The sequence below is a fragment of the Mya arenaria genome, chromosome 4, assembly GCF_026914265.1.
Source record: "Mya arenaria isolate MELC-2E11 chromosome 4, ASM2691426v1".
Classification (NCBI taxonomy): Eukaryota; Metazoa; Mollusca; class Bivalvia; order Myida; family Myidae; genus Mya; species Mya arenaria.
The window spans coordinates 25,160,433-25,180,103 of NC_069125.1; the positions used below are offsets into that span (position 1 = coordinate 25,160,433).

Sequence of the window (19,671 nt, forward strand, 5' to 3'; positions counted from 1 at the left end):
GCCTCAAAAAACTCTTTCTATGTATCAATCAGTTGCAATATGTCTCCCCTTACTATAGTAATTCAATACCAACCGTTTTTCTATTTTAGTAATAGTGAAATTGATCTTGGAGCCCGAAAGCAGTCCCATGAAAAGTCTCCACAAACTCTGCCTATATACGACGTTTGGTCATAATATATTAACCCTAGCAAAAGTAATTGAGTTATAACAATTTTCCTATTTCTAGTAGCATTGACCTTGACTATAACTCTGGGAGTCCAATCACAATGGAATGAAAGGTCTCTATTACATACATGCCATATTTTCTGGAGACCAGGGGGATTTGTTCAGAAAGGCTGAAATTTAGGGGGATTTTGGTAGTATTCAGGGGGATTTCTTCAGCAGGTTTAAGTTGGCGAAATTTCAAAGTATTTTAAGACGCAAGTACGAAAAAATGTATTCACATATATTTTGCTTTGAAAACCTCTAACTTTTTCATTATACAGAATTATTTTATGTCATGATTTATCATATTCTTATGATACACTGTCATGGCATACTGTAATACTGTAAATCAAATTTACCTTCCTCCAAGGTCTTTTAAAAAATTCTGCTTAATACTATCAGCTATGATGACGTTCAGACACTAAGAAAATGGAATTAATATTATTAATTTCTTCCTTTTCCAAAATAGTAATATTTCTTTGCCTTTGATCATTACTTCAAATTAATTGATCACTTGTTGTTAAGGTTTTCTTTTGGCATTTATCAAACCTTTTTTAAACAGTAATTTCACCCTTGATGAGTTGTTTCTTTACATTCAGTTTTACTCACATACTGTGGTTTCACTTTGTCATAATTGCCTGATGAAAAATCTTTAAAAAAATATATATATATATATATATTTTTAAATTCCGGGGGATTTTTATCTCCTGCCGGAAGACCGGGGGATTGATCGCAATTCCGGGGGATTTTCCCCCCCCCCGCCGGGGGATATGGCATGTATGTTATTAACTATACCTATATATCGCGTTTAGTTGCATTATGTCAAAACTAACAAATTATTCAGTACCAAACATGTTTCTATTTTTCGTTACAATAACCTTAAACTTGACCTAAGGGGTCCAAAACGCAATGCATATTGTCAGTATTATTTGGACAATTAAATGAAATATGCATGGACCTCCAAGTCAAGTTTTAGGGCCATAGGTGCAGGCAGTACCAATTTATCTCACAGAAAAGCTTTTTGCGTTCTAGGTCTCTGTGACCTTGACCTTTGGCCCAACCCCTGAAAACAAATAGGGGTCTTCTACTTGTCAGGCCCAACCTCCAAGTCAAGTTTGAGGGCCATGGGTAAAGGCATTGTCGAGTTATCACTCGGACAACTTTTTATCATTCAAGGTCAATGTGACCTTGACCTTTGGCCCGATGAACCCCAAAATCAATCGAAGTCATCTACTGGTCAGACCCAACCTACAAGTCAAGTTAAAGGGCCATGGGTGCAGAAAATGTTGAGTTATCACTCAGACAAAATTTTATCATTCAATGTCAATATGACCTTGACATTTGGCCCGATGACCCCTAAAATCTGTAGGCGTATCTACTTGTCAGGCCGAATCTCCAAGTCAAGTTTGAGGGCCATGGGTAAAGGCATTGTCGAGTTATCACTAGGACAACTTTTTATCATTCAAGGTCAATATGACCTTGACCTTTTGCCAGATGGCCCAAAATCAATAGGGGTCATCTTCTGGTCAGGATTGAGGGCCATGGGTGCAGGCATTGTCAAAATACTAATCAGACAACCTTTTATCATTCAAGTTCACTGTGCCCTTGACCTTTGACCTGATGACCCCTAAAATCAATAGTGGCCATCTATTGGTCAGGCACAGCCTCAATGTCCAGTTTGATGAAAATAGGTCTATCCAGTGTTGATTAATCACTCGGAAAAGCTTTAAAATCCTTTTACCATTTAAGGTTACTGTGACCTTGACTTTTGACCCGATGACCCCTGAAATCAATAGGGGTCACCTACTGGTCATGCCCTATCTTCAGGTCAAGTTTGGTGACCATCCGTTGAGGAATTGTCGAGTTATCACTCGGAAATACTTTGGTCTACCGACAGACCGACGGACGGACCGACCTATTGACCGTCATCGGCATAGCAATAAGAAGAGAGGCATAATAATTCAATAGGTGAGTTTGAAGCTGTCAGACGGTTCACCACAACAGCGGCTTAAGAGGGCCATGATGGCCCTAAATCGCTAACCTGAGTAAAAGTGTTAAACCTGTAAAACATACAAACGACGGACAGCGCATGATGATCCAATAAAATATTAAACTTTATAAACTATGAGGATTTGATAAAACTACACTATAAACAGCTCTTTGTAACATGTCTCCAATTCCATCCAGCACACCATTGCTTTCCAACTACGTATCAAAGTCTTGTTTATATAAGGTGTATGAATTCACTTACCACTAAAAGATAAGATTGTAAATTACACTTGTCTACATGTAGTTCAAAGGAAAAGTCTGATAATTAAATTCATTATTGGGTAAAAATCAAATTCTTCTTGGAAGTTAATAGATAATATATTTGTCTAACCTATAAACCTATGCAAAGAACAATTATTACCTAAAAAGTGACTTATTTGATGAGTAAATAAAATATAACATATAATCCCTTGAAACTAAAATTAGAAAAACTTAAATAGACAATGTACTCTTTAACAGAAAGGGAGACCATGGAGCAAGATTTGCTGCCCTTGTTTCTGGAGTAAACTTTACACAACAAGAGATGTTTGTCAAACATTATGCCCCCCCCCCCCCCCCCGAGCGCCATGTTGTCAGGATTATATGGACAATTTAATGAAATATGCATGGACCGAAATGACAGCTGATTTGTCACTGACATTGGATGCCGTTGAGGCAATTTTAAGATAATGACCATTCAAAGTTTGAGGATAGAGTGTGTTATGACCATGACCTTTAACCCTATGACCTCAAAATCCATAGGAGTCATCAGCTGGTCACCAAAAATCTAAATGTCAAGTTTGAGGGCCATGGGAGCAGGCATTGTTGAGTTATCACTCAGACAACCTTTTACCATTCAAGGTAACTGTGACCTTGACTTTTGACCCGATGAGCCCAAAAAACAATAGGGGTCAGCTACTGGACAGGTCCAACCTCCAAGTCAAGTTTGAGGGCCATGGGTGCAGGCATTGTCGAGTTATCACATGGACAAGCTTTTACCATTCAAGGTCACTGTGACCTTGACCTTTGGCCCGATGACCCCCAAATACAATAGGGGTCATCTACTGGTCAGTCCCAACCTCCAGTTCAATTATGAGTGCCATGGGTGCAGGCATTGTTGAGTTATCACTCGGACAACCTTTTACCATTTAAGGTCACTGTGACCTTGACCCTTGACCTGATGAGCCCCAAAAACAATAGGGGTCAGCTACTGGTCAGGCCCAACCTCCAAGTCAAGTTTGAGGGCCATGGGTGCAGGCATGTTCGAGTTATCACTCGGACAACCTTTTACCATTCAAGGTCACTGTGACCTTGACCTTTGACCCGATGACCCCCAAAAACAAAAGGAGTCATCTACTGGTCAGGCCCAACTTCCATATCAAGTTTGATTACCATAGGTCTAGGCATTGTGGAGTTATCACTCGGACAAGCTTTGGTCTACCGACGGACCGACCGACCGACATACCGACATGCCTGTGCAAAGCAATATATCCCTCTTCTTCGAAGGGGGGCATAACTATCAAGATTTTAAGAAAATGTATTTAAAGTGAACTTGTTTCCCACAGGGTTGGGCCAATTTTGGCCCCAGGGGCATAGTTTGAACAAACTTGGTAGACAACTACTAGACAATGTTACATTCCAAATATCTAAACTCTAGATTTCATGGTTTTTGTCAAGAAAAGTTTTGTATATTTTTTCCATAGTTCTGCATGGAATTCTTTTCTTTAATTATTTTTGAAAGAGCACCAAACAAGGATCATTTCTATAAAGTTTCATTCAGATTGTTCAAGTGGTTTAGGAGAAGATGACATTTATAAGCAATTAAAGTGTTGACGCTGGACAACAGGCAACAGGCGACAGATGCCGGACATAGATTGATCACAAAAGCTCACCTTGAGCACTTTGTGCTAAAACTCAAAGGCAAACAGTTATTGCTGTGATAACGACTTACAGGTGCTTACATACAAAACCCTTAACCAAGAGTGACGCTGAATCCGACGCAGACACCACGACTTCAATGGACTTTTGTTAATGACGATGTTTTCATGGCATGTAGGCCATCAAAAAAATCAATGCTATGACAATATGTATCTATTGTATTGAGAAACACTTACCTGAAGTCCTTCACGGGGGTATGCAAATATTCTATTGCAGAAGCTACTTGGTAGATGATCTTTAATCTCCTTGTTTGCGACATCATAACAACAGGGTTTGGATCACTTTTGAATAATTCATTGGTGTCGACTTCGATAGCCTTCAAGAGATCTCCATTCTCGAAATATGGTGACACAAAATAGTAGTACCTGTTAATTTAGTTCAAAAGACTGGTTTATAAAAGAAAACAAATATTGAAAGAAATCATTTAAACACAATAAATTATTATAATGTTTTACCTTAATCAAGTTCTTTTTATTCCTTTAAATATGTATTCCCTATGTTTTACCGAAATGATCATCAGTCTACAGTAAATGCGCAGTCCGTAGATTTAAAAAAGGGCTAGGTCAGCAGACAAATAGAGGATCTCAAATGAGTGTTTATTTTGTATCAAATTTATTAAATGAGTTCACTTAAAAGCGAAAAAAAAACGAGGCTCTGCTGAGTTTTTATCTTTTTTCAAATGACGAGTTTTATAAATTTGATACAAAACTAAACACAAATTTAAGATTCTATTTTATGACATAATTCATTTACGGTCAAAGTCAAGGTAAAAGTTTCTACAATATGCTTATCTTGTCATATTGTGAAGTATTTACATTGTGTGTTATTAGGATACTTTATCGGCAGGAAAGAAAGTAGCCCGAAATAAAAGCTTTTACTAACAGTAAAAAACCTCAGGTCTCAATTATCAACCGATTTTCAAGGATTTACTCAAGAACAACAAAAATACATATTTCAATCCATTTAAATCAACCAAATCAACTGCGTGACGTCATAAGTAATCACTTGAGTGTGTACATGTCATTTGGCGGTTGAGGTTTAAAAAGAACTTAAGTCACCATCACAGTCGCTTTCAATAGTGCGAATTAGCTTTGTTGTTGTCGATTACAGCATGGATTTTGATGGATGTGCACAAGGACATTACCTTTGTTAATTGGAGCACCATAAATGTTGGTATATCCACCAGAAAAAGTGATATAAGTGACTGTGACACTGGGTGAACTTGAGCATTGTTGGCGAACTGCCTAGAATGAGCATTTTGCAAGGAAGTAGACGGGGTATTTTCACTAGAGTACATTTATGTGGCTAAAGTTGTTTACTCGTATAGATGCAATGTTTTTGTGTACCGATGTTTGAATAATAATCTGGTTCGCAGGAACATTGTTATCATTCAATTTCTGGACGAGGTATTTTCTGGCGCTGTGATCAGGGAGGTGTTTGTTTAGATTAAGCCCAGCCTTCACCACCATTCTTTTCATTGTGGAATGGAGTTTGTTGACACCAACATGATTTATTTTGAAACACCATTTCTAATGTGTGTTTACATTTTATTACAGTGCGTATGAATATATTTTTCTGTGATGCAGTTACCTAATTTGCATAGTTATTTTACTACTTATATATGACAATTATTGCATGGGGTTAATCACTCCTGCGCCGTAAGTTATGTTATAGATTATAATATCGAACACTTAAAACAGTTAAGAGATATTTGTATGAACAAAAATAGATGGCTATGCAACTGCATCCCATTAAACCATTTATAATATCAATATTCTGCTTAAAAACATGGAAAGTTGAATACCTCATTATAGCCGATTTTTTGTATTTTGACAATTGCATTTTGTCAATAAAGATGTATATAGTTAGAGGACCGTTAATAAAAATACTTTTACTTCTGTTTGTTGAACTGTTTGGAGCAGAACTATGCGTTAAATAAATTGCCTTGTATTCAAATATTCTCACTAATACTCAAAAGGAAACAAGAGAGCCATAAATCGCTCATCTGAATGAAAGTGTTTGACCTTTGTAATGACCATTTTTGTTGTCAAAACTGTACACATGGTCCAAATGTCAAAATTGAAGCTTCAAAAATAACAAAAATAGATCAAATGGTCACCTGACAATCTCAATATAGTTGTTTGTTTTTCAAAACTGAACACAAGCTCGAGGTTTCATAACAGTAGCTTCAAAAATACGACAGGATGTCAAAAAGTCACAATTAAGGTAATCAAAGCACAGCATTGATAATTGTTTTAAACAATGTGAATATCTCCGAAATTTCTTTGCTGCATCTTAAAAAAATGCAAGTAGGTCAAAAGGTTACAGTCAAGGTTATCTGAGGATATCATTGTTATTTGTTTTCAAAACTGTGCGCATGGTCTATATTTAAATACTGCAGCTTAAAAAATAATAAAGTGGGTTAAAAGGTCACAGTCAAGGTCAACCAAGGACAATATTGATATCAGTTTACAAAACTGTAAACATAATCCAAATTTGATTGCTGAAGCTTCAAAAAGAAGAAAGTAGTACAAAATGTCACAGTCAATTTCATCTGATAAAAACAATCATATTTGTTTTCAAAACTCAACACAAGGTCCAAGTTTCATTGCTGTGACTTAAAAAACATAAGGGCAAAGATGGCCCTATATAACTCACCTCAGTAAAACTATGTGCTATAGACTTGTTGATAATTAAAGGGCAATAACAGGGATTAGGCTTCTCTGATGTATGATTGAGGTGTTAACAAGGTTTTTCCATATTTGGGCTCTGTGACCTAGTTTTTGACCCCAGATGACCCATATTTTAATTTGAGCTAGAAATCATCAAAGCAACCTTCCTGACAAATTTCCAGGAAATTTGGGCTGAAAATGTTACCTCATGAGTGTTAACAAGGTTTTTCCATATTTGGGCTTTGTGACCTAGTTTTTGACACCAGATTACCCATATTTGAATTTGAGCTAGAAATCATCAAAACAACCTTTCTGACAAATTTCCAGGATATTTGGGCTGAAAATGTTGTCTAGAGAGTGTTAACAAGGTTGTTCCATATTTGGACTCTGTGACCTAGTTTTTTACCCCAGATGACCCATATATTCAAACTTGAGCTAGAAATCATCAAAACACCCTTTCTGACAAATTTCCAGGATATTTGGGCTGAAATTGTTACCTCAAGAGTGTTAACAAGGTGTTTTTCATATTTGGGCTCTGTGACCTAGTTTTTGACACCAGATGACTCATATTTGAATTTAAGCTAGAAATCATCGAAGCAACCTTTCTGACAAATTTCCAAGATATTTGGGCTGAAAATCTTACCTATAGAGTGTTATCAAGGTATTTCCATATTTGGGCTCTGTGACCTAGTTTTGTTTACCCATATTCCAACTTGAGCTAGAAATCATTAAAACAACCTTTCTGACAAATTTCCAGGATATTTGAGCTGAAAATGTTACCTGAAAGAGTGTTAACAAGGTTTTTCCATATTTTGGTGCTGTGACCTAGTTTTTGACCCCAGATGACCCATATTTGAACTCGTCCGAGTTATTACCGGGACAAACATCCTGACCAAGTTTCGTGACAATTGAGGCAAACATGTGACCCCTAGAGTGTTAACAAACTGTGGACCGACGACAGACGACAGACGATGGACGACGGACAATCATCGATCCTAAAAGCTCACCCTCAGCCTACGGCTAAGGTGAGCTAATAAAAAAGCATGTCAAAAGGTCCCAGTCGATGTCATCAAAGTTCAACATTGATATCTGTTTAAAACACTGTACACATGGTCCAAATATGATTGTTGTAGCTTTAAAAAGAAGAAAGTAGGTTAAAAGGTCACAGTCAATGTCATTCAATCACAACATCGATATTTGTTTTCAAAATTATGAACATTGTCCAAATTTCTTTGCTGTAGCTTCAAAAATAAGAAAGTAGGTCAAATGGGGTGGGATTTGCTTTGACCCCAGGTGCAAAATTTGTACAATCTTCGCAGAGGACCACTATAAAAGGCAAGCTATTACGAATTATTAAAAATCTGAACCTAGCGGTTTCATACAAGAAGATTTTCAAGAATTTCCTATATAAGTTCACAGAAAACTTCAGGCAGGCTCTAGGCCTCATGGTTTTTGTCAAGATGAGTTTTGTAGTTTTTCCTTTAGGTTACCATGGCAACCAGAGTTCTGCATGCAATTCATTTTTGCTCAATTTGGAGAGCACCACCCAAGGAACATTTCTATAAAGTTTCATTAATTGTCCAAACGGTTTAGGGAAAGATGTTGTTTATAAGCAATAGTTGACGCCAGACACCGGACAATGGACGATGGACATAGACTGATCAAAATAGCTCAACTTGAGGTAAAAAAAGTTAAAATGAAATTGCGCATTGGAATATGAGTCTATAGAATAGCAATATAATTATTTTGACATTTTCAAGGCCCATAATCTAGTCATGCTGCGAGATGCATAGGCACATCCGCTTGTGCATGGCTAGATTATGGGCCTTGAAAATGTCAAAATTATTATAATGCAGCTTGTTTGCTATGATCAACTTCTCACAGCCATCTTTTACTGTTTCAAGTCTAATTAAAATCTTTTCATTTGTTTCCAATAGAAAATCAATGTTCAAGGAGGGAAGATGACTTTGAAACAATGGCAGTTGTGTACAAGTTTATACTGCAATAGATCTATTAATGTCTGAATAGATATGAAATTATACTCTGGGCAAGTTTTGTTTGAAAAAAAAACAGGTAAGGGGAGATCATTAATTGCATGGTTCATAAAAATTGCTAACAATGTCTTTAGGGATAATTTCCATTTAAACATATACCCCCCCCCCCCCCGGGGAGAAGGCACTTTTAATATATACCACCCCCCTACAGAAGCAAATTTACCCTTGCAGGGTCCAAATTAGGGTAAAAGACACCCACACATATACTATTTAAATGATTGCCTTTCCCCAAGGGTTATATGTTTTACTGGTATAATATTAAATGTATAATTAATATCTAATTTACAAGGTGCATGTCAAAAGTTTAGAATTACCTGTATTTTCTGCCAATTAAAAGTTTTGAGACAGTCCTACAGGATGAATAGGCAAGTTGGCATTCCAGTGATAATCAAAGATATGAGACGTGTGCATGAAATTCATCTACGAAAGAGTTTATCTGTACTTATAGATGTATAAGACAGGAGTGAAGCAAGTTAATTCACTGACCAAAACATCCGATTTATTGTTTCGTTTGTTTTGTCTTTTGTAAAATATTTCATAATAGTTTTGGTCCACTGATGACAATGTTTCCTCGGTGGGTGTGGGATTGACTGATCATTGTTGTTGACATTTTGTCGGATATGGGTGCTTTTCAAAATAATGAGGCTTTTTCTTTTTTCTCTCCTAACTTTTATTCCTTTCATTTTTGGAAAGTGTTTGAAGGCAAATTATGTGCCAATAAATTGTGTTAACATATTTGTAGAGTTTCAAATGGATGGCTCAATCGGCAAAAAAGTTATGTAAGAATATGTTGCAAAATTTGTCCCCTGTGCACCCAAAAAAGTGTGACATTTTACATGAAGGTCTTAATTCAAATGTGTTTTATTTTTTGAAACTGAATTATATAGTATTTTGATTTTGTTTTTTATGTAACTTAACCCTTTCTCCTTTTAAAAAACATACTTCAAATAAAAAATGATGTATTATTTTAACCAAATTTTAATGTCATATGATGGACCCCCATTCATTTAAAAAAGAAGATATATTATTCAATTCACATTGGGAACACTACCATTCCATTTCAGCACTATTTATCTTAAATTTTAATGTTATTTTAATAACTTAAACCTGCTAGCTTTAAATAAATAACATAGTTTTATAATTTCATACATTATTTTTTCCGAAACTCAGATGCATGTATTATTACCCCAAAATGTCCCCTGTGCACCTTTTGAGTTGTTAGTTGTCAGATTTCTATAATTTCTTCAATAAAATGATATTTTGCTGTATTTCCCTAGAAAGGAAGTGACAATGGATGCAAAAACAGCTTTCAGCCTCTCACAAACAGAGATGTAAAGCATCTGCATGGTTTAAAGCAATGTCCCCTGTGCACCCTGTTTTAACAGATTTCAATAATATGTTATAACTGACCAATATGGTGCTATTTCCACATTCTGAGAAATGTGTATGATATATTTAGGCATCACTTGATAGTTTAGCAATTGGATGTTAAGTGTATTATAAAAACTGTTCTTTATTATTATCCTAGTGGAAAAGCTTGTAGTTAAGCTTCTTTTTCCAAAGAGAGCATTAGAAAATATGAAAACAAATGAAGAAAAGACTCAGAAAACATTAAATGAAGTCTAGGAAGTGCAGAGAATGACTCAAAAGTTGCAAAAAAGGTATGACAGAGCTCGAGAAAAAGAGCAGAATTTGCCGTGTATTGCTCCAATGCTAAGAACGAAGACAACTAGATCCCAAATATGATTTAGAAATGAAAGAAAAGGAGAAACTAAAGAAGAAGAGGCAGAGAAGAAATAAAATGAACGAAATGAGCAAACAACAAAAGTCCAGAAAATGACAGGCAGAATAAAAGGAGAAAGGGCAAGATAAGAAGGCATGAACGCACACAGTTGAAGCAGCATCAGTACGGAGAAAACACAACATGCAAAACAATCCCTTCAGAGGGATTCCATGGCATGGGCCTCCACAATTAACAATCTGGTAAAGAATGCTACACCAAAGAGAAGGTCTTAAAATACGTCATGTTAAAGAAAATTACACTATTGGTGATGTCTGTCACAAGAAAAGTAGGCACACCAACTAAATCAGGAAAAGCTTAAAACAAGAGGCCCAAAAGGGCCTATGCTCTACTGGCATGGCTTTTGTGGTCATATCAATCCAGAGCATGTATGTATGGGTAAAAGGCAACAGACATATAGTTTATGTTTTGTGTTTGGGTTACCTGAAAACGTAGCACGTTCAACATCTGAGCCCAGAAAGTATTGTAAGCAGATTAGTTGCATGAACTATTTTAATATGTGCCAAGTAAAAGTCATCTGACAAAAAAAAATGCTTTCAAAACTGTACTCATAGTCAAAAAAATTGTAGTTTTAAAAGTTAAAAAAAGTTGGTCAAAAGGTCAAAGTCAAGGGCATCCTAGGACAACATTGATCAATTTAAACAAACATTCACAATCAATTGTGCTGAGATGGATGCACGAACACACAAAAAGATTTTCAAACCTTTCCAGATTTATGTTTACCAAACCTGTGAACCCTGGGTGTGGCCAGTAATGACACCAGGTGCATAAATTAAACATTCACAACCAATTTTGTTAAGATGAATGCGCAAACTACAGAACTTCAAGCTAAAAAACGGCCTTTGGGCTTTCAACAGGACCAAGGCAGAGTTATTCACAAAATTAACTGCAGAAGCAAAAAGCAAATTGTCTCTCAAAATCCTAGACTTGCAAATTGTCTCCCTTAACTCTAGACTTGAATTTACATGTAAATGTAAACTTGGCTAAAAATAGAATTCGCTCATGCAGACCTGGCTAAAACAGAGGCGAAAGTTTACAACATGGCCATTAATTTCTGAAAGTTTGACAAAGATTTGTTGAATAATAACAAAGATGAATCCCGGACAGGGCTTATTTTGCCTACTTTAACACATCAAGGGGAGATAACTCTGGTCAGGGTCATGTGACCCGAACCAATTTCATAGAGGCGCAAGTTTACATCATGGCCATTAATATCTGAAAGTTTGAAAAAGATTTGTTCAATAACGACAAAGATGAATCCCGGACAAAAAAAACGGACGGACAGACGGATAGACAGACAGACGGACAACCCGATTCCAGTATACCCCCCCCCAAACTTTGTTTTGGGAGGTATAAATAGAAAGCATTTCTTTAAAACTTTCATGGCCCATAATCTAGGCATTCATGGGCGGATCTTGCTGGTTTTCGAAAGGAACCGAGCTCTGATGGATACCTAGATACTGTACAAGTTTCATCGAGATACAATCAAAACTGAAGACTGTATCGTGTTCACAAGCAATTGTTTACAGACGCACGAACGCACGACCGCACGGACGCACGACCGCACGGATGCACATACTACGTACACATTACCATCCCATAAGCTCTTCTGGCCTTTGGCCAGTAGAGCTAAAAACAGCTAGTATACACAAGCAATGCTAAGAATATGTGGAGTTGCAAGTAAAGGCTTTGACAATTCGAGCAGCGAAAACGGACCAGAGTAAAACCATGTCAAAGCCAGGTGAATTTAAATCCTTGTGAAAACCAAGTTGAGAATTTTCTTAAATTTAATTCGTAAGTAATTCCTAATGAAAGAGATACTATTCTATTGAGTAGGATGCTAGTGGCAAAGAGGCATCTTTTGAATTAAGACATGTTCACAAAAGTGTTAAATGGTAACAGGTGCATTGAGACCAAAAACTTTATTCCATTCTATGGGCACATTTTATTCCATTGTTTATAAATTTGGTTTTGTAGGCTCTAATGTACTCTTTCAAACATTTACAGTATTGTGTCATGCTTTACTGAAAGTACAGTTCCTCTTATTGTAAAAATGTTTACCAGGAAAAGTTAAGTTACAAAAATAATTACATAATTAAAAATATTACTTGCATTATGATTTGTCCCCAGTGCACCCTTTCCATTACATAACAAAGTACTAAACATGTATGAATTCTAGTACTTTATATTACCATTGATGATATTTTCTTATTTTTGGACTCAATTTGAAGTAATAAATGTTATATATGTGACTGTTTGCTGTAAGTTGTTCTCTTAGCCATTATTTTCCATTTGCATCATTACATGCTGTTGTATTTTGAGGAAATTGTTGTGAAAAATGTGATACTAAAGAAAATTTTGAGGAATACACTCTTAAATATACACAGAAATGTCTTAAGTTGATCACAAATAATGTTTTTATTAACATAAAAGTGAATATAAATGCATATTATATTGGCTTTCAATATGTGTCCCCTGTGCACCGAAAAATAGTTCAATTTTGAAATGAAAAATTTGGAAATTGTAAATTACAATACATTCTTGAAATTTGGTTTGTGGTCTATAAAGATGCATAAGGTGAAGTAAATGTAGATTTTTCCCTTATTTGATTCTTGTTTTAATTACAGCAAAAACTTTGTGAGGTAACAATTTATTTTTGGTTTCAAATTTCGACAAAATGTGTAGATTTTTTTTATTTTTCTAAAACAACTGAATTATTATGCACATGACCACACACAGGTACCAATTACTGATTATAAAATTCAGAAAAAAACATCTGATTTATGCTAGGTTCTTGTCATAAGACACTTTTATAGATCACCCATATTGTTAGAAATTTTTGCAATATTTGGATTTAAGGTCAATTTTTTTTAATTTGTATTTCCTGATACTTTCCCAAAGTTATTTCCGTGTAATTTGAAGTATTTACTTTCCTGTAAAATAGGTGACAATCATGAAAACTGGGTTTGAATTTTCAACCCCTATGTCACACTTTTGCCTCATTATTTTGAAAAGCACCCATATCAGCTATCGTCTAAGTCTCAAAGAATGATGAAATTTTCCCATTTGAGTTTTTTTACAAACAATTTGTTTATTTTTTCGCTTTTAATATGCAATTTTAATGTTCTTTTTCTCATCATTATCAAAGTAAAAGATGCATTGACCATTGTAAAAAAAAGATTAAATAAAAAAAACTTAAACCAGAATTTATAAGTCAAATAAAAAGGGGGAAATTTGCATTGTATGTAAGACAGTGTTATCATACTTGATTTTTTAAAGTGTCAACGCAATTCATTAAATAATAGCTGAATTATTGACTTGTATATGTGTTTCCATGCAAAACCTTGACCAAAACCTCTAAGTCGAATGATTAAGTGGCCAACATATAGTATATACAATGTAGAATTATATTACTTTATTAACAAGGCTGGATGTTGTTCAAAGTTTCGCATCTTGCGAAATCTTAGCCAGAATCTTTATGTTGACTAATAAGGGGCAATTACTTGAGTTACATGCATGATATAGTTATTCAACTTGATTAATCAAGTGGGTTGGATAGCTGGGAACATATGCAAAACCTTAGCCAAATTCTTAAAGCCGAACAATATTTTTGTTGCCTTTAATGCAAACTAAAGGTATTTATCTAGGTTATTTAAGTAGGTTGGATGATTGTATAAAGTCTTAATGCAATACATCCAGAAGTTGTTTGAGATATTAACCTACATGTGCTTACATGAAAAAACAACAGAATTTGTAATTCAAATAAAAAAGGCCCATAATTTACATTTTATTAAAACTTAATTGTGTTTATCTAACTCATTAATTATGTAGATTGGAATTCATATAAGTCTGAAGTTTCAATGCAATACATTATGTATTTGACGAGATAATGACTTAAAAGGTATTAACATGCAACACCGCTACCAAGGTGTGAAGCCCGCTGCATCATGAGGTGCTAAGTAGACTTGTATAGCTTTCCATATTTTTCGAATAGTCTAGCAAGAGATTAGAAACTGAACTGAAGCAACAGTAAGGATTACAACTTGTTTCTTTTTTCATGTCTGTACAAGTTAAATGTCTTACATCAATGAGACATGTGTTAAAATGTAAGTTAAAACTAAATGCCAGAACTTGTATGTACGTGATCCAGGGCGCACTTTAAATATTTAAGATTGAGAATGATACTTCATGCTTATACATGTATTTTGTTTTAGTCTGAGTAATCTACATAATTTATTGTTGTTATTGTTTGAGCTCAGTTCAATACCTTTAATCAAAAAGAAACATGAGATGTTTGTCAAACATTATGCCCCCTCCTCACCATGTTTTCAGGATTATTTGGACAATTGAATGAAATATGCATGGACCGAAATGACAGTTGAGTCATTGTCATTGACATTCCATATTCCATGCCTTTGAGGCAGTTTTATGACCATTTAAAGTGTGAAGATAGTTGGTAGGTTTTAATCATAGTCAAATGATGACTGATCTTTGCAGATAAAATGTATCCTCTTATCAGCAGGGAATAAGTAAATATGACGTAAATTTTAATAATGAATATGAGTAATGACCTTGACCTTTGACACTATGACCTCAATATCCACAGGGGTCATATACTGGTCACCCCCAGCCTAAGAATCAAGTTTGAGGGTCATGGGTGCAGGCATTCTTGAGTAATCACACAAGACAAACTTTTTGCGTTCAAGGTCACTGTTTAAATTTCCTAAAAAGAGTTTCTACATACATTAACTGACCACATGACCGCGGGAAAACGACCATCTAAAAGCTCTGCATTTTTTACCAATTACAATATATTTAAACAAAAAATACACAAAAGCCCCAACATTTACAAAGCCCTTTCATTTGTTACTGCCCGTACATTTTGAATGGAATTATTGCTGAAGTTGTTTGTAAAAAAATTTTTTTCCTTAAACAAAACGTGTATGTTCATTAAAGGAAATGATATATATGATGTATTGTATTTTCCTATCATATGATATCTAATCAAAGCAACCAAACTTCTTCAGAAATGATTGAAAGGGGCATGCATTGCCACATTAAATACATGGGGATGGGGGATTATGACGATTGATGTGACATTTACATAAACAAGATGACACCAGATGCCATAAAATAGATATCATATTGTTGTTTCCTCGCCCAGTGTGGGCACAAGCGCTCTTGGCCCTTGGCACATTTTTCACTTTTATCTATGTGCCCTTCACCCATTCCCATAGTTCAAATAAAATTTGCAACTCTCACATATTTGTCCGCAGAGTCTTTCAGCGCCTCGCGCTTTGATTATTGAATGCAGCCTTAATATTATGCCAATACACATTGTGAAAGGGGTTCCATGTAAACCTTTGGCTTTTTCCTTTACATATGAACAGTTGTATAAATACATTATGTATAAAATAATACTGTTAAAACAAAACATTGTGGCCAGGATTTAATTGGTTAAGAAATACTCAAAAAATGAATTTGGTGAAAGCTTAAGCTTTAAGGGCAATAACAGTATCTCTAGAGTGAAAAACAATAAAATATGGTCATGACTGGATATCATATGCTCAAGTGATATAGCGAATATGACAATTTGACTTTGCAGAAAAATATAAAGGCCCTGGCAGGTGTTTTTATGGTAATGAAAGATTTCATGAAAAATACAAAACTAAGAAAACATACCCAAATCTCACAGAATTTTCTGACAGCAACGCATCATGATATGCAAGCAATGGCACTATTCCAAAATGAAGAATTCTGGATGCAAGCTTCTCCTGTGGAAACAATTGATAAATGGTACTGAGGGCTGATAATATGACCTCACAACATAATTGCCTTTAATTGGACATTAACCTTTGGCTGAAAACAATTGTAAATGATTTAGTAGTGGAAAATTTATTAAATTTAATAAATTTGATATTACAACATTCCATTTAGCTTTGAAAAAAGGAAGTCTGCACTAAGTGACTTTGAAATTTGGAAGTCTGGCTTATAATACATAAGTATACGCTATTCTGTGTTTAATTTATAAAGTAGATTTAAACCGCAAATGAGCACCATCTAAAATTTATTCATTTATTGACAAAAATAATTTATGTATAGATATATGAAATTGCACAGAAAATTATCACTTAAAAAATGACAGTCATGTACGTCACATAAATAAATATGAATATGCAAAAACACATATGTCACCCAAAACACAAGATTATACATATATAATCCTGACAATAGTTTTTCTTTTACACCAGAATACTCAAGCTTCAGTAAGTGATTACACACATTGTACTTCTGTCAAAATGCTTTACAGTTTGTCTGTGTCATCCGTACTCAAGTTTGCTCATTCACTTGAAATGCCTAAAGCACATTAGGCTGATTTTCATATTTTTTCAGTCACGCCCTTGCCCACAGTGTCTATACAATCCATTCGGAGTTTCTCTACTTGCTTACTTATATTTGCATGTGTCAGCCCTTATAATATTACTACTCTTCATAACAACCTCGTCTGAGTACTCATTTTTTGCCTTCTCTACCACGGGGGAAGCTGACTCTGTAACTGTGGAACTGTAGCTTCGGTGTACAGTAGTCCTGGCATCCTAAATAGCTAGCCAGTGAATGCTGATTGGATCTTTGAGTTTGAGTTTAGGCTCAGCATGTCTTCAAGCTTGCGTGTTGGGATGCCTGAATCACTCACATGAATGTACATGTTCTCCAGAAGCTGTATATAGGTCTGGACATTAAGAATGACATTTGATGCATCCGAGCAGGAGAGGGCTATTCTGTGGGCTATACAGTGAACATGTGTCATATAGGGCAAGTTAAACTACACTGCTAGTATTTTCAAACATGACTAATGCTCCATCATTCAATATTTCTGATAAGTTCAGAGTTCACAGTTATGTCGGATTGGCTTACATATCTGATGTAATCACTAGATTCTTATTTACAGACGAGTCAGTGCTTTCATTAATTATAATTCAATAGTAATTGGTGACATCAAGCTGATTTCTTTTCTGTTCATTGATCTTATGTATGAGATTATTCTGGGTCTCTGAGTGAAGGCGTCTTTGCCACTCATGCATAATAGGTCCAGAAGGAGGTTAACGTTGGTGTTGGGATCCATTTCATTTGCTGTGCAGTAAACTGTTCTGAAGAGCAGGGTATCTTCCTCGGATGCTGGTGGTGTTCCCTCAACTTTCCTGATGTGATGTCCTCGACGTTAAAGATCTGGTGCCTCGACAGCTTCCTTGTGGTTCCTGGTCTTGTGTTTTGTGCAGGTGGATTTCTACATGCAGCCTGAAAAGACACTTGCAGCCTGAAAAGACACTAAGACCATTCATGTTTATGTTTTGAATAAAGTAATTAAAATTCCGCATATCACGCACACCTTATCTCACTAATCCAAAATAATGTTTATTATTAATGATATAAAGAAAATATATTAACAACAATTACCAATTACAATATATTTAAACAAACAATACACAAAAGCCCCAACATTAACAAAGCCCTTGTTTTTCTTTACTGCCCGTACATTATTTACAAAACATTTGATATGACTGCTCACTGACTTTGATCCAATCAAACAGTTTGAACAAATCTGTTTAAATTTTATGTGTTTTTCTATCTATGATTTGGCAATTGTACTGCCTCATCAACCTTTCAGACATACAGTCATGCTTTCGGGTTTTTTAAAATACTTAAAGTATACTCTGGGATATTTTGCGCAAAGTGGAAGCCTGGATGCTGTTTGTTTTTGTACATTTCATCAATAAGCCCATATTTCTATTTATTATATAAATTGTACTTTTCAAAACTTTTGTCAGTCAGAAAACAGTCAGAGTCGATAATTAATTACTAATGACAAAGACATTTAAACACCCACACTGCAATCTTACCTTTAAATTTGGACCAGCCATTAATATGTATCATTATCTCGTCATCAAAATATAAACAATGCGAAAATTCCGAGTATAAAAAATATATATTAACAAGCCGACTTCACACATACACAATACCGATCACCAGACAGTAGGCTGAGTCAAAAAAACTCAACTGGCCAATAAGCAACCAGTATCCATTACAGCTAAGCTGTATTCACATTCTAGAGATAAAATCAATTAAATGGTCTACTAAACAAGTAGCAGTTAAAATGTCTTATTGGCTAAATCAATACACAACTTTTGGGATCAATGAGACATTCAGGTGATTTAAAATGAACATAAAAACTATATTGAAGTGTTATACTTGTATTACTGGACGTATGGAGACGAAAACTTGACGTTATATACGTCCGTAGGTCAATTAACGGAAGACCTGTTATATCATATAGTCAATTGACATGTCTGCATACCAAATAACACCGATTGTTAGTGATTCACAACCATCAACACCATGTATGGGGGAAATGTTTCACTTGTGTACTAAACATTAACAAGAGCCGTCGTAAGACAGGGCGCTCGACTACGCCGCTTTGTCTTTGAATACAATAACGATGTAGTAATACCAAGTTTGGTCTCTTTATGTCAAACCTAACTAAAATTATTCAATACATAAGGTGACTTTGATGCTGCCCTCCCACCAGCCCGCCCAAACAATGACGCAACTCATTCAAATAACTTGATTTACCATTATGAAAATGTGGTTAAGAATATATACAAATATGCCATGCAAAGGAAGATGGTCGCAAATAATTTTGAATTTTATTAAGTGCATCTAATGAACGGTATAGAAGTTTTTTTATTAAAATCCCAACTTGCTCTTAACTTTTACTTGCCTAAAACTTTAACCTAAGTCAATCAGGGACCATAACTTGAATTAAGGATATGGAGTTATGTAACCTCATTGGGTGATAGTCCTGAACAATTGTGTGAAGTATTAAGTGAATTGAATGAAGGGTATAGAAGTTATTAAACAATATCCCAACCTACTCTAAAACTTTAACCTAAGTTCCATAGTCAATCAGGGGCCATAA

General features: G+C 35.2%; 1 protein-coding gene across 3 annotated transcripts in view; it reads right to left on the reverse strand.

Moving 5' to 3' along the window:
• The window catches only part of LOC128230243 (uncharacterized), a 74,038-nt gene that overhangs the window by 33,723 nt on the left and 20,644 nt on the right, over positions 1-19,671 (reverse strand). For all 3 annotated transcript variants that reach the window (XM_052942355.1, XM_052942354.1, XM_052942356.1), the window contains 2 exons: positions 16,380-16,471; positions 4,347-4,535 (listed from right to left, as the gene is read on the reverse strand). In XM_052942355.1, coding sequence (XP_052798315.1) covers positions 4,347-4,535; positions 16,380-16,471 — 281 coding nt within the window. The remainder of the gene's footprint in view (positions 1-4,346; positions 4,536-16,379; positions 16,472-19,671) is intronic.